The sequence below is a fragment of the Amblyomma americanum genome, chromosome 6 (assembly GCF_052857255.1).
Source record: "Amblyomma americanum isolate KBUSLIRL-KWMA chromosome 6, ASM5285725v1, whole genome shotgun sequence".
NCBI classification, from domain to species: Eukaryota; Metazoa; Arthropoda; class Arachnida; order Ixodida; family Ixodidae; genus Amblyomma; species Amblyomma americanum.
In genome coordinates this window covers 169,433,416-169,449,378 of record NC_135502.1, presented here as the reverse complement: position 1 = coordinate 169,449,378, position 15,963 = coordinate 169,433,416, and the positions used below count along the sequence as shown (strand labels likewise).

Below are 15,963 nucleotides of genomic sequence, written 5' to 3'. Positions count from 1 at the left end.
CTACCTCGATGCTCCTCAGCTCCTCAAAGTAGAGAAGCAATCTGCATCAAGTTCAATCTGCGCACTGGCCCCCTCCCTTCAGCGCCACGACAGGCTCCTGGACTGCATAAAACGAACTTCTGCGCTTGGCCAGTCTTCCTGGCACCAGTGACGGCACAGGTAGCACTGGCTTACCTTGTAACTTATCTATTTTTGACCGTATCCACTTGAACTTGTACAGCTACCTCAATGCTCGTCAGCTCCTCAGAGATGACAAGAAATCTGCATCTATTCATATCTGGGCACTGGCCTCCTGCCCTCAGCGCCACGACCGGCTCGTGGCCGGCATAAAGAGAACTTCTGTGCTTGGCCCGTATTCCTGGCAGCAGTGACGGCACTGTTAGCACTGGCGCTTACATCGTACCTTTTCTAATTGCGGACCGTATCCACTTATGCCTGTACAGCAACCTCGATGAACCTCAGCACCGCAAAGCTGAAAATAATCTGCATCAAATACTATATGCGCACTGGCCTCCTTCATTCCGCGCCACAACAGGCTCCTGGGTGGCATAAAACGAACTTCTCTGCATGGTCCGTCTTCCTGGCAGCAGTCACGGCACTGGAAGCACTGGCTTGCATCATACCTTCTCTACTTGCGGATCGCATTCACTTGATTCCATAGAGCTACCTCGATGCTCGTAAGATCCTCAGAGCTGACAAGCAATCTGCATCAAGTTCTATCTGCGCACTGGCCTCCTGAGTTCAGCGACACGACCGGCTCCTAGGCTCGACAAAACGAACTTCTCTGCTTGCTCCGGCTTCCTGGCAGTAGTACCGGCACTGCTAGCACTGGATTGCATCGTAACTTGCCTACCTGCGGACCGTATCCCCTTGAACCTGTACAGCTACCTCAATTCTCCTATGCTGCTCAGAGCTGACAAGCATCTGCATCAAGTTCTATCTGCGCACTGGCCTCCTGACTTCAGCGCCAAGACCGCCTAGTTCACGGCATAAAACGAACTTCTCTGCTTGGCCCGTCTTCCTGGCATTAGTGACGGCACTGGGAGCACTGGCTTACATCGTACCTTTTCTACTTGCGGATCGTATCCACTTGTACCTGTACAGCTACCTCGATATTCCTCAGCTCCTCACAGATGAAAAGAAATCTGCATCAAGTTCTATCTGCGCACAGGCCTTCTGCCTTCAGTGCCACGACCGGTTCGTGGGCGGCATAAAACGAACTTCTCTGCTTGGCCCGTCTTCCTGGCAGCAGTGACGGCACTGGAAGCACTGGCTTGCATCATACCTTGTCTACTTGTGGACCGTATCCATTTGTACCTGTTCAGCTACCTCGATGCTCCAAAGCTCCTCAGTGCTGACAGGCAATCTGTATCATGTTCTATATGACATGGTACGATATCAGGACATCATACGATATCATTGTACGATGTCATAATTGGAAATATGCCGGAGGCCCGCGAGCCGTCAAATCCAGATATTTGAAGAAATCAAACGGCGCTGCTAAATTATATTCTAACGCAGGCAATGACGACGTGTCCAGTGAAAATGGCGAAGGCGAGGACCCAGAAGTTGTGCTAGCTGGAGCGGAAGTTTCCGGACGAAGTAGGGAAGATTCTGCTTTAAGCGCCGATCTCATGCGGTTCACCAAGGAAATTCTACAAAAAGAGGAAAGAGAGGATGGGTCACTGAAGGCGTTTTTCGTGAAAGTAGTAAAGGTGTTCCATTCCAAGCACGGCACTTAGCACCCGTATTTTGTCGAAAAGGATTTGTTGTACCGCCTCTGGCAAAGGGGTTCGACAGGTAGTACTTCCAAAGTCTTCCAGATCACAGTTGTTAAGCCTTACCCACGGCAGCCCATTGGCGAGGCATTCGGGCATTGAGAAGACTGCAGATCGAGTTCTGGAAGAATTCTACAGGCCAGGAGTGCAGGAGGAGACTAAGAAGTATGTCAGGCCGTGGTTCACCTGCCAAAGGACGTGCCCGAAAGGCAAAGTAGGGAAAACTCTCTTGGGACGCATGCCTCTGAGCGACCCTCCAATTTATCGGGTCGCTGTCGATAATGTCGGACTGGTGTCGCGCAAGTCTGTAAAAGGGAATAGATATACTATGACTTTCATCGATTTTGCCACGCGGTATCCCGACGCCATGCCTCTGCCAAAGATAGATTCAGCAACCATGACAGAAGGCTTGGTGGATATGTTTTCACGTATAGGTTTTCCGAGAGAGCTCCTTTGTGATCAGGGCTCCTTTTACACTTCCGAAATTATGAGAGAGCTTAATGATCTCTTGGTGGTGGAGCATCTCAGCGCGACTTCTTACTATCCAGTGTGCAAAGGGATGGTAGAGGAGATTAACGGTACACTCAAACAGATGCTGCGGCAGCTAAGTCAGGAGCCGCCGAAAGCATGGGATCATTATATCGCTCCTCTTCTGTTCGCATACAGCGAAGTGCCGCAGTCGAGTCGGGTTTTCTCTGTTTTAGTTGATATTTAGACGACATGTGTGAGGACAGCTCGTAGTCCTTAGAGAGCTCTGGACCAGGGAAGAGCTGGGAGAAGACACCAAGGCGACAGACGGTCACGTTTTCGATCTAGGAGAACGTCTCGAGCAAATTGTGAGAGCGGCAAATCAAAATTTGTTGCGTGCCCAGCAGTCTCAGAAGATATATTAGAGCAATTACACCGAGAAGCGGCATTGTTGTTGGGGGGCTAGTTGGTGCATGTTTCCAGAAACGGGAAGTAGCGCTGTCCCGCCTCGCTTGCTATATAGTCCTTTTCGGCGCTACAACCCTTTTCTGAAAGCGGTATTTAAGAGTTGAAGATCGAGCCCTCATTCTTTGCCGAGTAGCCACAATAAACTCCAGATGGAGTGCAAAGGCCTCTTTGTGTTTTCTGGAAAAAAGAACGACATTGATTATTGGATCGACTTGGGCCACACTAAGAAGCTAATCCATATCAATATGCTTAAGCGATAAGAAAAGAGTGCGTCCCAAGAGGCCATGGAGGCGTCATATTTCGTCGTAATCGAAGAAGGTGACTCAGAAGAACAATTGCCCACCCTTAGCATGGACCACAGTAAAGGGATTGAAGAAGTGCAGGCCTCCAGGGAGATCGATGAGGACAAGAGAAGGAGCTTCGGAGCTTACTTGACACGTATGCAGACATCTTTTCTGAGATTCCCGGGAAGACTAATCTAGTGGAGTGTAAACTCAGGCTACATCGGAGGTTGTGAATACCCCGCAATACCCGTTGCCTTTTGCCATGAAGGACGTGGTCGAAATGGAGAGAGACGAAGTGATCAAATTAGGGGTCATTGAACGTTCAGAATCTCCATAAAGTTCCCCCCCCCCCTTGTTCTGATTAAAAAGAAAGAACACCTATCTGACTTGCATCGACTTTTGACACATCAATGATGTTGTTGTGTCTGATGCAGAGCCCACACCAAGAACAGACGTAATACTTACCGAGGTTGGAAGCAAGGTGTCCTTTTAGAAATTGGACCTTGCTAAAGGATTCTGCAGCAAGTACCCTAGGAGGAAGCTTCAGGACTGAAAACAGCGTTATCTACCCTATTTGGTCACTTTCAGTTCCTCTACATGCTCTTTGGCATTACGACAGCATCGGCTAACTTTACGCGCCTCATGTGCATTCTGTTGCAGGGCATAGACGATGTTGTCCATTAATTACATCGACGATGTTCTCGTAGCGACTTCTTCCTGCTAAGAACATATTTCGACTTTAAACAGGTTGTTTAGCGGGATACGCGAGGCTGGCCTCAAGGTAAAACCGCAGGAAAGTGAAATCTGAGCTTCAATGATCCTCCGCGCGCGCATTGGCTGCATGTTGCCCGGGGAACGACGGGTGCGTCACGGAATCGCGACGAGTGATGTGTGTGACGGATGCGGTGCAGTGGAAACACTAGAACACCTGCTCCTTCACTGTGCCGCGTTCGCCGATGCTCGTCGCGATATGCTCGCAGCCTATAGGGCGCAGGGCATACTACCAGACTCCATCAAGACGCTATTGTGGCCGCAGGGCAGTGCGCGCACTCATGAGCGAACTTTGGTGAGCCTCTATGCATTCCGCGAACACACGGGCTTGACGTCCTGTCTGTTCTCCGTCAGGTAGTTACACGCCGTGACCGAACGCTCCGCAAGTGCTATTTTGAACGATTAATAACTAGACGCCCCACTCCAGTTGTAACCAACACAGTGCTGTGCGCGTGTGTTTTTAATTCCTCTAAAATGAACTAGTCACGCGCGCAACCTGGACGCATTTCTTATTGTGTTAATGGTTGGTACATATTACTTCTCCCTCTATCCTCTCTTCCTGTACCCTCACCTCTTTCATTTCATTTCTCCATTCTGCCTGCTATCCTTTATTTCCGCTGCCCCAGCTCAGGTGCTTTAGTATCGATGGCAGATGCCGGGGCTAGCAAAAATTTTTTCTTTCCTTTTTTTTTGGGGGGGGGGGGGCGGTGGCGCTGCGAGCAGCCGAGGAGAGCGGACGCACTTCACATGCGCTCCGCAGTTTTTCGGCTTCTTTACCCATTCAAGTTGACGGGACCACCGAAATTTTGGTTGTAATCGACGCCGACTGCGAAGCGGACCACGCGGAAACCACTTTCAACCCGGTGGGTCCAGTATTTTTGGATTTTTTCGGACTTGAAGTTTTCCCAAGTGGCCGACCAGAGCTAGGCCTATTAGGCCTAACACGACAGCGGGGCTCTGCGGCCCTCCCGGCCTTGGCCAACGCAGAGGAGCCTGGAGCGCTGGCCCGAGTACGCAACCCCAGCTTAGGACAAACACCGCTACGAGATCCGACGAATCTCATGGCCGAAAACCACGAAATCATGGACGAAGACTACCCAGACGCGGCCGGGGAGACCCGTGACCACGGACCAGTGGCAGCCACTCAAGGCCTGAAAAGCAGCATCCCAGCGACCACAACGTCACAAGTACGTCAAAATCTCGACGCGGACGCGGAATGGAAGATAGCCATTTCCAAGCGGCAGAAGAAACGCCAACGCGGCAGCCAAGCAGAAGTTTTGGCGGAGACAGGGCTAGAGAACGGAAATTCCCTAGGCTCGGCGAAGGGCACAGGTGGCACGCCAGCTGCACCGAAACAAGGAGAAAGGGAAGGAGCGCCGAGGAGGAGACTGCCTCCGCTACCTAAGGACGACTTAAAAATAGTCCTGAGGCCAAAGGGACTAGCAGTGAAGAACCAACAGACGCACCAAGTGGCGCGAGCGGTGGTTGCAGCCACCGGACATGGATGCAAGGCAGAAGACCTTATTGTCCGACTGCGCACAGGTTCCAACATCATTATTATAAGCACCGACAACGAAAGCGCTGCTCAACAAATTAGACGCATTACGCAGCTGAAGTTTGGAGAGCACAGCTACGGCATCAACGCACACGTGGCGGCGCCGGAGGGAACGCTGCGCGGGGTAATCCACGGGGTGGACCCGGGAACCCCTGCCAAAGAACTCGCGGCAAACTTACGAACCCGAACGCAGGGTGTGAAGATTTTGGCGGCAAGAATGCTAGGCCGGTCGAGCACTGCCGTCATCACCTTCGATGGCCCCATCCTCCCCAAGCAAGTTCTGTACTATGGGGGAGAAATTTGGTGCTATACCTACAGACCAACGAGGCAGATCTGCTACATCTGCTGTCAGCAGGGACACCGGTCCGACGTCTGCCCGACTCCCGTGATCAAGACCTGCAGGCAGTGTGGCCAAAAGGATCCAGAGGAACACCATCAATGCACACCCAAGTGCCTGCTGTGTGGGGAGCCAACACAGCAAGCACAAAGGACTGCAAGCAACGTTTAAAGACAATGAGCCAACTACGATCGGGACCCCGGGGTCAGCAACGACGCGACCGCAGCCGAAGCAGAGGCGGAGAGCGGCGCCCACACTGGTTCCGGAAAGAAGACCAGGAGAAGCGAGGCGACTACCGGAGCGAGTCGAGGAGCCGCAGCTGGGGCCGCAGTGGCAGCCGGCGCCAGGGCCAGAGCCGGGAGCGGGACGAGTCCTACCCACCCCTGGGCGGTCAGCAGGCCTGGGCGAAGCCGAAGCAACTACAGCAGAAGAGCGGCGGAGTTAAGGTGAGCTAGGGAGCCGGCCCTCCCAAGACGCTTTTTGCTCCGCACAACAGTAACAACACAAACACACAAACAGAAAACGAAAAAAGGCTTACTGCCGAAATTAATGATCTTAAGAGGGAACAGGAGCAGACCCGTGAAGAAAACAGGCAGCTCAAAAAACAAATAAGTGAACTAATAGCAGAAATAGAAGAGACGCGAAAGGAAGGTTTTTCGCCTGTCAGGGCACCCTCACCCCCGCAGCAGAGCGTAGGAAGCTTACAGACTAACAATGGAGGAACCTCCCCAATAGACGATATGAAAACAATGATACAGCAAATGCAACAGCAAATCCGGCAGCTAAATCAAAAGATAGCTATGCAAGACCAGAGCTTTCGAAATTATGGAAAGAATCAAAACACACAGAGAACTGTAAATGACACCAGAGACCGGCTCTACAATGAGCGCAGGTTTGGATCAGAATCCCAGGGAACGAATGCAAACTCTACTACATCAACATGGCAGGACAAAACCAATTAGAGATATGGCAATGGAACTGCAGGAGCTACAAGCGCAAACAAGGGCTCCTGCAGCAGTTCATTAGCACTAGAGGAACCCCACCAGATCTAATAATTTTACAAGAGACAAACTGCATTCCAGCCCTGAGAGGATATACTTGCCAGGAGAACGGACGAACAGTTACTCTAATTAGCAACAAAATCAGCACCATTGCACACAAAAAAATTGACGATGCACAGCTCGAACACATAGTAACCGAGATAATCCCCAAGAGGAAGCGGAAAGCTAAAAGTACCTTCATAGTTAATCTATACAGCCCACCTAAAAATAGGGGATACTTTATTAAACTCTTTACAGAAGCAAAAAAGCTAGCGGGACAAAACACCCTGATAATAGCCGGGGATTTTAACGCAAAAAGCCCGCAATGGGGCCGCAGAATTGAAGACAAAAAGGGACGCAGCATCTGTACAGCGGCAGAAAACATAGGCTGCGCCCTACTCACAGATGAGGGCCAACCTACTAGACAGGGGATTAGCGTCAGTGTGGATACATGTCCCGACCTAACTTTTGTCAGGGGCGCCAAGCAAGTGGATTGGGAAAACTTGCAAGAAAATCTGGGAAGCGATCACTGCATTTAGGATCAGCACGGAAGCAGAAAGCATCAAGAGGAAAATTGGTAAGGCAACCCTAACAGACTGGGACGCCTTCCGAATCCACTGCAAACAGCTAAAAGGGGATATAGCTTCAGTAGAGGAATGAATCCAACAACTCAAGCAAATCAGGGACCTCTACAGCAAAGAAGTAGATCGAACAGAACAAGCGCCGGAAGTGGACAAGCGACTCCTCAGACTATGGGAGGCACGACGGGGCCTAACCAAGCGCTGGAAGCGCCAAAAACTAAATCGGAAACTAAAGAACAAAATTGCTGAAATAACACAGCAAGCTGAGGAATATGCAACGCAGCTAGCGAGACAGGGGTGGCAACAGTTTAGTACCTCACTGAATGGCACCCTCAGCACAGCTAGAACGTGGCAGATCCTCAGAACACTAATGGACCCAAGCAAAAGCAAAGCAGAAAGCAGCAAATCTATTCAGAGACTAATTCACCAATATGAAGGGACCGAAGACCAGCTACTCCAAGCAGTACGAGAATAATGCTATGGGAAAGACTCGGTGGAAGGCTATCAAGGCGACTGCCAAGAAGAGGAGAACCCCACAACAGACCGGCCCATCACAAGGGAAGAACTTGTCGAAGCCATACGAGCAACCACGAAGAACACGGCGGCAGGGGCGGACCAGATTCGCAACTTGATAATACGAAACCTAAGTGAAGAAGCAGTAGACCAACTCACCCTCTACCTCAACAAATTATGGGAAGAAGGAACAGTCCCCGCGGAGTGGAAACACGCCGTGGTGGTCATGATTCCCAAGCCCGCAAGAAACTCCAAATTGAAAACCTCAGACCAATTTCGCTCACATCGTGCATCGTCAAGCTCTTTGAGAGAATTGTGACCCGACGAATCCAAACGCACCTAGAAGACGGAGGATGGTACCCCAACACCATGTTCGGCTTCCGGGCAAACCTCTCCACCAAAGACATACTGCTACAACTAAAAGAAGAGGTACTCGAAACAATGCCGAACAACGAGGAGAACGTCGTCATGGCCATTGATATCAAAAGGGCCTTTGATAACGTATCCCATTCCGCCATTATGGAAGGACCAACACTACCAACTGCGCGAAGAAACTACACGACTACGTCAGAAGCTTCCTCACAGATAGAACAGCGACAGTAGGCCTCGGAGACCTGCGGAGCGACACCTTTCAAACGCCATGCAAGGGCACTCCGCAGGGCTCGGTAATTTCGCCGATACTTTTTAACATCACCATGGTCAACCTTGCGAAGAAGCTCAACGAAGTGCAGGGAATCAGTCATGCCATGTATGCAGATGACATAACCATCTGGACCACCGAAGGACCACTAGGGGACAAGCAAGAAGTGCTACAGAAAGCTGCCGCTTGCATCGAGGAATATACGCAGCAAAGGGGCCTCAGATGCTCCACGGAGAAGTCTGAGCTCCTCAGAGTGGGAAGGCACCCAACAGATGCCCCACACGAAGTAAAACTCGAAGGCCAAAACATTCCGGAACAGAAAATTATCAGGATCCTCGGCACGTGGCTGCAGGGCAGCCGGAGGTGCAGCCACACCCTCTGCCTGCTGAGTAGAGCAGCGGGACAAGTGGGCCGCATGATCAACAGAGTTGCGCACGAGAGATACGGCATGAAAGAGGAAGGTACCCTCAGGCTGGTCAACAGCCTTGTGGTCAGCCGGGTCACATACTCCCTGCCGTACCATGTAACCATAAAAGCTGAAAGAGAACAAGCCGAAGCAATCCTTCGGAAGGCATACAAAACAGCCCTTCATCTCCCAAGAAACACATCCAATGACAAGCTGATGCATCTGGGAATCAGCAACACGTTTGAAGAACTAAAAGAATGCCAGCTCAAGGCACAAGCGCGAAGGCTCAGTAACACAACAAGAGGAAGGGCGCTCCTGACAGAGCTGGGTTGAGAAATAGAAAAACCGCAAAGTAGTAGGGCAATAATACCGGACCTGCTAAGGAAGAAACTACGCATACAACCTGTCCGCCGCAATATGGACCCCAATCTCCATACCAGCAAGGCGACAGGCTAGGGCAGAATCCTACGAAAAAACGATGGGGCAGAGAGACAACACAGTCTACACAGATGCTTCCCTCTATCCAAAAGAACACAGGAAACACGCAGTAGCGGTTGTTGCTAATAATCAAAGCAAACTAATCACGAGTCTCACGGCAGCGGTATCAGACATAACCGAAGCAGAGGAAATAGCTGTCGCACTGGCAGCAGAGGAAGAATACAGGATAGAAAAATCCCTCTTCACCCTAACAGACTCACATGAGGCGTGCCGAAACTATGTCAGGGGTAGAATAAGCAGCACGGCACTCAAGGTCCTTAGTAGAGCACCGCTCTATGAAGCACAACCTACACACAACATAATCTGGATACCAAGCCACGCAGGGATTCAGGGCAATGAAGGGGTGGACAGCTTAGCTCGAGGCTTAACCATCCGAGCGGGCACCTCAGTCCCCTTGGGAGAGCCTCAGATTACTTGCGGGGACAGTTCTTCAGAGCTGCTAAACCTATATAGAGGGCTAAGATTTCAATACCCCCAAAACACAAATCTTTGACGAAGGAGGAAGCCGCAGGCTGGCGTAGACTGCAGACGGGTTCCTTTCCAAATCTTTACATACTAAGCAGGTTGTTCCCCACACAATATTGCGCTGTATGCCCGTGGTGCGGAGCAAGGCCGACACTATATCACATCACACGGGAATGCGAGAGAAACAAGACATTCCACAAACATACAACGCCAAGTGCGGAGCAATGGGAGAGCCGGCTCCCCAGCTGCGAGCTAGGGGTCCAAAGGGCCCTCATAGCACACGCAAGCGAGGTGGCCCGACTCAGTGGTTCCCTGGACTAGGGGCCCACCCAAGGCTGAAGAGGACCCAAAGTTATCAAGAATGAAGACTTCGTCCTCAACTCGCTAATATCTTAAAGAACCAATAAAGTTTTCCATTTCATTTCATTCCATTCCTTCCTTTTTACTATTATTTTTAATAAAACCACAACCACCACCACCAGCCACTAACATCTCTTTTCTTGGATACCAGCTTGGAGAAAGGACAATCGACCATTGGAAACGTTGCTGAAAAAGCTTGCCAACGTGCCGTTTCCGATGTCCAAGAAGCAAGTACGTTCCTTCTTATGGTTTGCCGGATACTACCGCGATTTCATGCCTGGCTATGCCGACAAAGTGCAACCGCTCGTGGAGATGACACGGAAAACTGAATGCATAGGCGCCGTTCTCTTGAGGAACGTGGACTTCTCCACCCGGTATCATATTCGAGTAGACAGTTTTTACCACGCGAATCTCGCTATTCAGCGATTTAACGCGAGTGTTTGGCGGCAGTCTGGGCTGTTGAGAAACTCGACATATTCTTTAAAGGGACGTTCTTCATCATTCAGACTGACCAGGAACACTTACTGTATATAACGAAGGCAAACCACTTGATCAGCTGGATACTGCACTGGAGCTTAATATTGCAATAGTACACCTTTCATGTAGAGTACATCAAGGACTCGGAAAACGTACGCGTCGATTGCATGAGTTGTTTGTAAATTGCTGGAGGCTGATGCTCAAGTGCGCAGTGCTACAATCCGGGGTGTTTGCAATGGTTACCTATGCAAATGTAGTCTAGTAGTGTTTGAGAGTTGTTTTAGTTACCTTCGTTTTCCGGTTATGAGTTGCTCAGTGTGTAAATTTTAACCCTTATGGTAGAGACATGTGCAAAGTCTGTGTCCAATGCATTGTAAGGTTTTCTCTTGTGCCAGATATGTAGTGTTGGGCCCCGTGTTCCCTCTGTGTGCGTCTCTATGTGCCTCCAAGTGTGACTGTCTAAAGGGCCCCTCCGGAGACGTAACTTGTCTGCTTCCCACGCTGTGGAGTTCGCTGACCATTCCGCGAACTCGTTGGTCTTGTGTTCGCAAGGAAGGCCGCTCCAGTGGGGTCGGAAGTCCCCAACAAAGGGGCCCGTCCCGTCCCTGCCTCCCCTTCGTGCGGCGAACGTCCTCGTTTACGCCGCGCCGTCACGGGGATGACCCGCCGGGAAAAACGCTAACGATGTACAGCTGTCGACATGTGGTTGTTAAGGGGTTGACGAGGTTTCGGGGGCGCACGAGATACGGCTGAGTATTAGCCGAGTGACCGGAAACCCACTATTCCCGTAACGACTGTGTTCGTCTCGTGCGGTGTATTCTGTAAACACTTTAGGGATCGTTTGTCGCGTGTGCGAAAGAGATAGGAAAGTGGTAACGGCTGGGCCGTGGGTGCCGTGGGAGAGGGTTGTCGCGTTTGTGCTGTTTGTCTATTTGATTGCAACCTCTCCTTTCCCAAATGTTTAATCAGCACTCTTTCCCCAATCTGTGATTAGTTGGCGGAAATCCTTATTTTCCTTTCCCTAACCACTGATTGGCGAGATGGGTCGTTTGTTATCTTATTGGTTGCTGTCCCCGCTAAGGGCGGAGACAGAGCGTTTAAAACCAAGCGCTCTGGGTTGAGCGGGGGCTGAATTCGTCTGATCCACGATTTAGTCATGTAAATAGTTTTCTCCTTGCTTTGTTTCTTCTCGTTTTTTACCTATGTTGTAAATAAATAGTTAACCTTCTCCTTTCCTTGAGTAATGTGAATGTTTGCGAGTAGAACCACCGGGTCATCAAGAAACCCCGATTTCATCATCAAGTAGTTTCCTCTCATCGCCACCGGAAGGGGAAACTCAACTGGCACAGTCGAGACAGGATCGCAACTGGCGCAGTCGAGACAGGATCACAACTCACGCGAACATTCGTGTTGTGTGCACCGACGGCAGTTTTTTCCGCGAAAGAAATTTTTCCGAGGGGGGAACACATGTGAGATGCACAACAAATCCTCAGGGAATTTTTTGAGTGTGGTGCGTCGACAGTGGTGCGTCGACAGCGGAGCGCTGCATGCACCAGCCCAGCGTTGCTCGTGTGCACGTGCGAATAGTGTTTGCCAGGCGACGACGACCAAGAGCGTGGCTAGCACGAGGAGAGGAGGTGTGAAAACCCGAGGTTTAAGGGAGACAGGGCCGCGGAGATCTTGTCCTTCAGGCGTTAAGGTGGCAACCATAGGACGTTGGGTCTGTGCAGCCATCGACCTCCCTTGGATCACCGATGTAAGCCTGCTGCGTCCCTTTCAAGTTTAGAGGCGGCAGGCGTCGGACGTTTGGTCCGTGCCTCCGTGGACCTTCTTTGTTTCAACGACGCAAGCCTGCTGCGTACCTTTCGAGCGTGGAGGTGGCAGTCAATGGAGTGAGGATCTGTGCTGCCGAGAGGCTCCTTTGGATAGCCTGCAAAAGCTTACGGCGTTTCAGGGCACCGTCGACGTTTCCTAGCTACGTTTCTCCTGCTTCTTCCATGTTCTTTGGGCGGCTGACGGGAGTCGACCTGCGTCTTCCTGTGGTCCTCTCCGCTCCTACTATCACCTGGCTCTCTTCCGCCGCTGCCTTCGACGCAACGACAACGACGGGTCGCACTTCTTCCTCCCGCGTCCGCCCTATCTACAAGACAGCGTCGCACTTCTTCCTCCCGCGTCCGCCCTATCTACAAGACATCCTCGCCTCAACCGGGGCGCTCAATATCTGGTAACTTTCTTTTAACCGGTAATGTTGTACGCGTGTTGTGTGTGTGTATTTCTTTGTTTCGTTTCTGATTTTGCACTTTTCCTTTAAATTATAAGCACTGCTTCGGTTTGTTTTGTTTCTTCTGTATGTTGTCTTGTTCGAACCTGCACGCGATAGCGTTCCCCTGCGGCAGTCGTGGACGCGTTAGAAATTCGGGACATCATAGCTGTCACGTGGTTTCTCTTCAGTTCAAGGTCAAACTCACGCACACGGCGAAGAAGCCACAGAGGTGAGTAGTAAACCTTTCGCTTTAAAAGTCATTACAACACTTTGGCTACGTCATCAACATACATAAAAGCGAATAAGGCTTTTCTGAAGAGGACATAACCATCGACATATGTGATATCAGCCGGAAGGCAGTTTCAGAAGCAGCATGTACGTGGTATAGATGTGTGAAATAATGTGCATGTGTCACAACGAATGTATCCAACCTTGCGTCTGTGGTCAACTCGTCATGAGCGATAGGAGAGAATGAGATGTTTTCTTAAAGTTGAATGATGGTATATTTTGTAAAAGAGGAACAAAGGAATAAAATTTCTATGCAGAGACAAACAGGGTAATGAAAGAGTGTTCTTCATGCTTCTTACGAATGATGTGCGATGATAGGTAGAGAGAATGAACGGGCCGCATTTTTTGGACAAGTTAAATAGACTGAGAAAAGTTACCTTGGTTAGCGTATCATAAGGAAATGGCGTATTCTAGTTTGAATCGTACAACTATCTTGTAAAGGAGCATTTTTAATGATACTGAGGCCTTGCGGAAATTTCAACATAGGTACTCGAGCATCCGGTTTGCGTTGCAAATTATTCAGTCAATGTGCGGTTGCCACCGTTATGTTGAGTTTATGAGGAAACTTGAGTACACTGAGTACTTTGCGCTTCTAAAGGAAAAGTGTCTTCGAAATTCCTGCGAGAAATGGGCACAGTGGTCGCAGTACTTAGCTGTTGAGTGTGATATTGACAAAAAAGTTGATTCTCTTCCTTCATTTTTCAATGCCCAAGTTCACGCTGGACAAACCCCGCTTGGTGCATAAAGAGCTTCAAGCAATTGGACAAAGGAACTTCAGGCCCTCATCTTTTTGTATCCTGGTTTCTTATGGCCCTTCCTATTTTTTTTTTGTGGCTTCGGGGGCGACGTTGCGTCGCCTCTATGTGCTGTTTCTCTGATGTAGTGTGGAACGCTGTGTATCTGTGTTAGATAGTTTTCCCACGCCTGCTGTTTTATCTGGTCACGTGGGGCTTGGATGGCATTATAAAAGCTGCTCATTTCTCTGAATAAATGTGTTGGTAGTTAGCGCAAGTCCTGCGCACTTCTTCGTTTGTCGTTGTCTTCTCGCGCTGCATTCTCTAACCATGATCCCTGACCAACAAGCCAAAACAGCCACTTTAGCTCACTGGACACTGTGTGCACTTCACTTCGAGTCAGCCGCCTTCGGATGCTTCGGCTCTCAAATGAACCCCCTGCGTAGCTGAGTAATTGAACCACTACAAAGCGCCTAAATAATTAATGAAAGCGAAACTGAACCACCAATAAATCCAATTAGTCGGGAAGACAACGTGCGCTAGATGTGAATTCGAAGCCACATCTTCCCGACATGTTTAGCGCACGCTTAACGAATGAAGAGTGGGTTCGCAAGCTTTCACCTCAGTTACCAGAAAGAAACTATGCAGCAGCCGCACCAAGGTAGATTAACTGATAGCGAAAGTTTTATAGGGCGCCGCGTTACGACAATTCTAGGCACGAGTTTCGTAGCGCCACCTTGGTGAGTTAATAATTTTAAGCAGCAAATAAATATATCTTGACTTCATAATGACCTATATAGGGCGCGGATTTGGAATATTTTGTTTTCTTGATAGCAGAAGATTAAGACAACGACTACGAAACAGAACAGTGCTTGGACAACTTGGCAAATAATTGACAACCGTGGCTTTTCAGCCGATATCACTTGACAATAATTTTTTTCTGCTAAGTTAAGGGAAATCAAAAGTGTCCGCTATTGAACTGGGTTAATTCTTAGCCCTCTTGTCCAAGCATCGCTCTACCTTCCTTGTCGTTGGCCTTGCCTTTCGTCGCGCGTGATGGAAACGCGTGCTGTGTCTTGTTTCTGGTGAAATCTGGAATAACTGCGCCTTAAAGTGAATGCCACACCCCTATAAAAGCGATTCACATTTCTTGAGCGATTTAACTAAAGACAAGAGAGTGAGAAGACAGGAAGTTGCGTTGCATCGAAAGCTGCGTTTTATTAACTCAGAGTTACACCCACGCCAAATCAAAAGAAATGTAATCTTGAGCGGTATGAAGGCGACCACTCTCCACTCAGTTCAACTGCCGTGTATTCTTCAGACGGTGATAATAACAATATCTGTGCGTAGCGTCCTCCTAACCAACCCTTGTCGCACTATGAAAGGGCCACATTTGCGGACGCACAACTGATGCACCACCATGAAGGTTAAAACACGCTCGAGCACTGACACGCCAGCACGAAAGCGCCCTTGAAGAGGAAATTTAAACTGGCTTCGTTACCACTTCAGAACTGCTGTGATCGCTGCTTAGAAATGAAAAATCAAATTCTCAGTTTCCTTCAACTTAAATTCTATGATGCATTGCTCGTTTCACTTAACGCTCACAAAAATGAATGTAAGCGAAAAGGAGAACTGGTTAGGAGCCACTGGGCACTTGTGCTTGGCTAACAGCGAAGGCTTGACTTTGCGTGCTCATTCATATGAGTGTCTTCTTGCAACATTTATCGCAGCGTCGGTAACAGTGAGTGTGACGGACATACCTCCGTCTGGTCTGTAGTGAGCCCTTTTAAAGCGACCCACTTGAACGCTACAAATTTAAAGCTTCTTCCATATTTGATATTTCCATGTAAAACTGCCGTTCACATACCAGTCAGCCAGTAACAACTTCCTGAGCACATTCAGCTTAAGCGGAGGGTTAATGCGACGCATAAACCAAAACGCGCTGCACAGGGAACGGACGGAAGGCTTTACAGAATGAGACGTTCGTCCTGAGAGGAATAAATCATTACATTCAAGGTTAAATTCTAAAGGAATGCA

General features: G+C 49.6%; 1 protein-coding gene across 1 annotated transcript; it reads left to right on the top strand.

Annotated features, from left to right (window-relative positions):
- Positions 1 to 8,490: 8,490 nt before the first annotated feature.
- LOC144095602 (uncharacterized) lies at positions 8,491 to 9,174 on the top strand. The gene has a single exon (XM_077629278.1). The coding sequence runs from the start codon at positions 8,491 to 8,493 to the stop codon at positions 9,172 to 9,174; it is 684 nt and encodes a 227-aa protein (XP_077485404.1).
- Positions 9,175 to 15,963: the final 6,789 nt, after the last annotated feature.

Excerpts from the sequence above, each read along its gene's own strand:
- LOC144095602 (XM_077629278.1), top strand. The coding sequence starts at position 8,491 with ATGGTCAACCTTGCGAAGAAGCTCAACGAAGTGCAGGGAATCAGTCAT.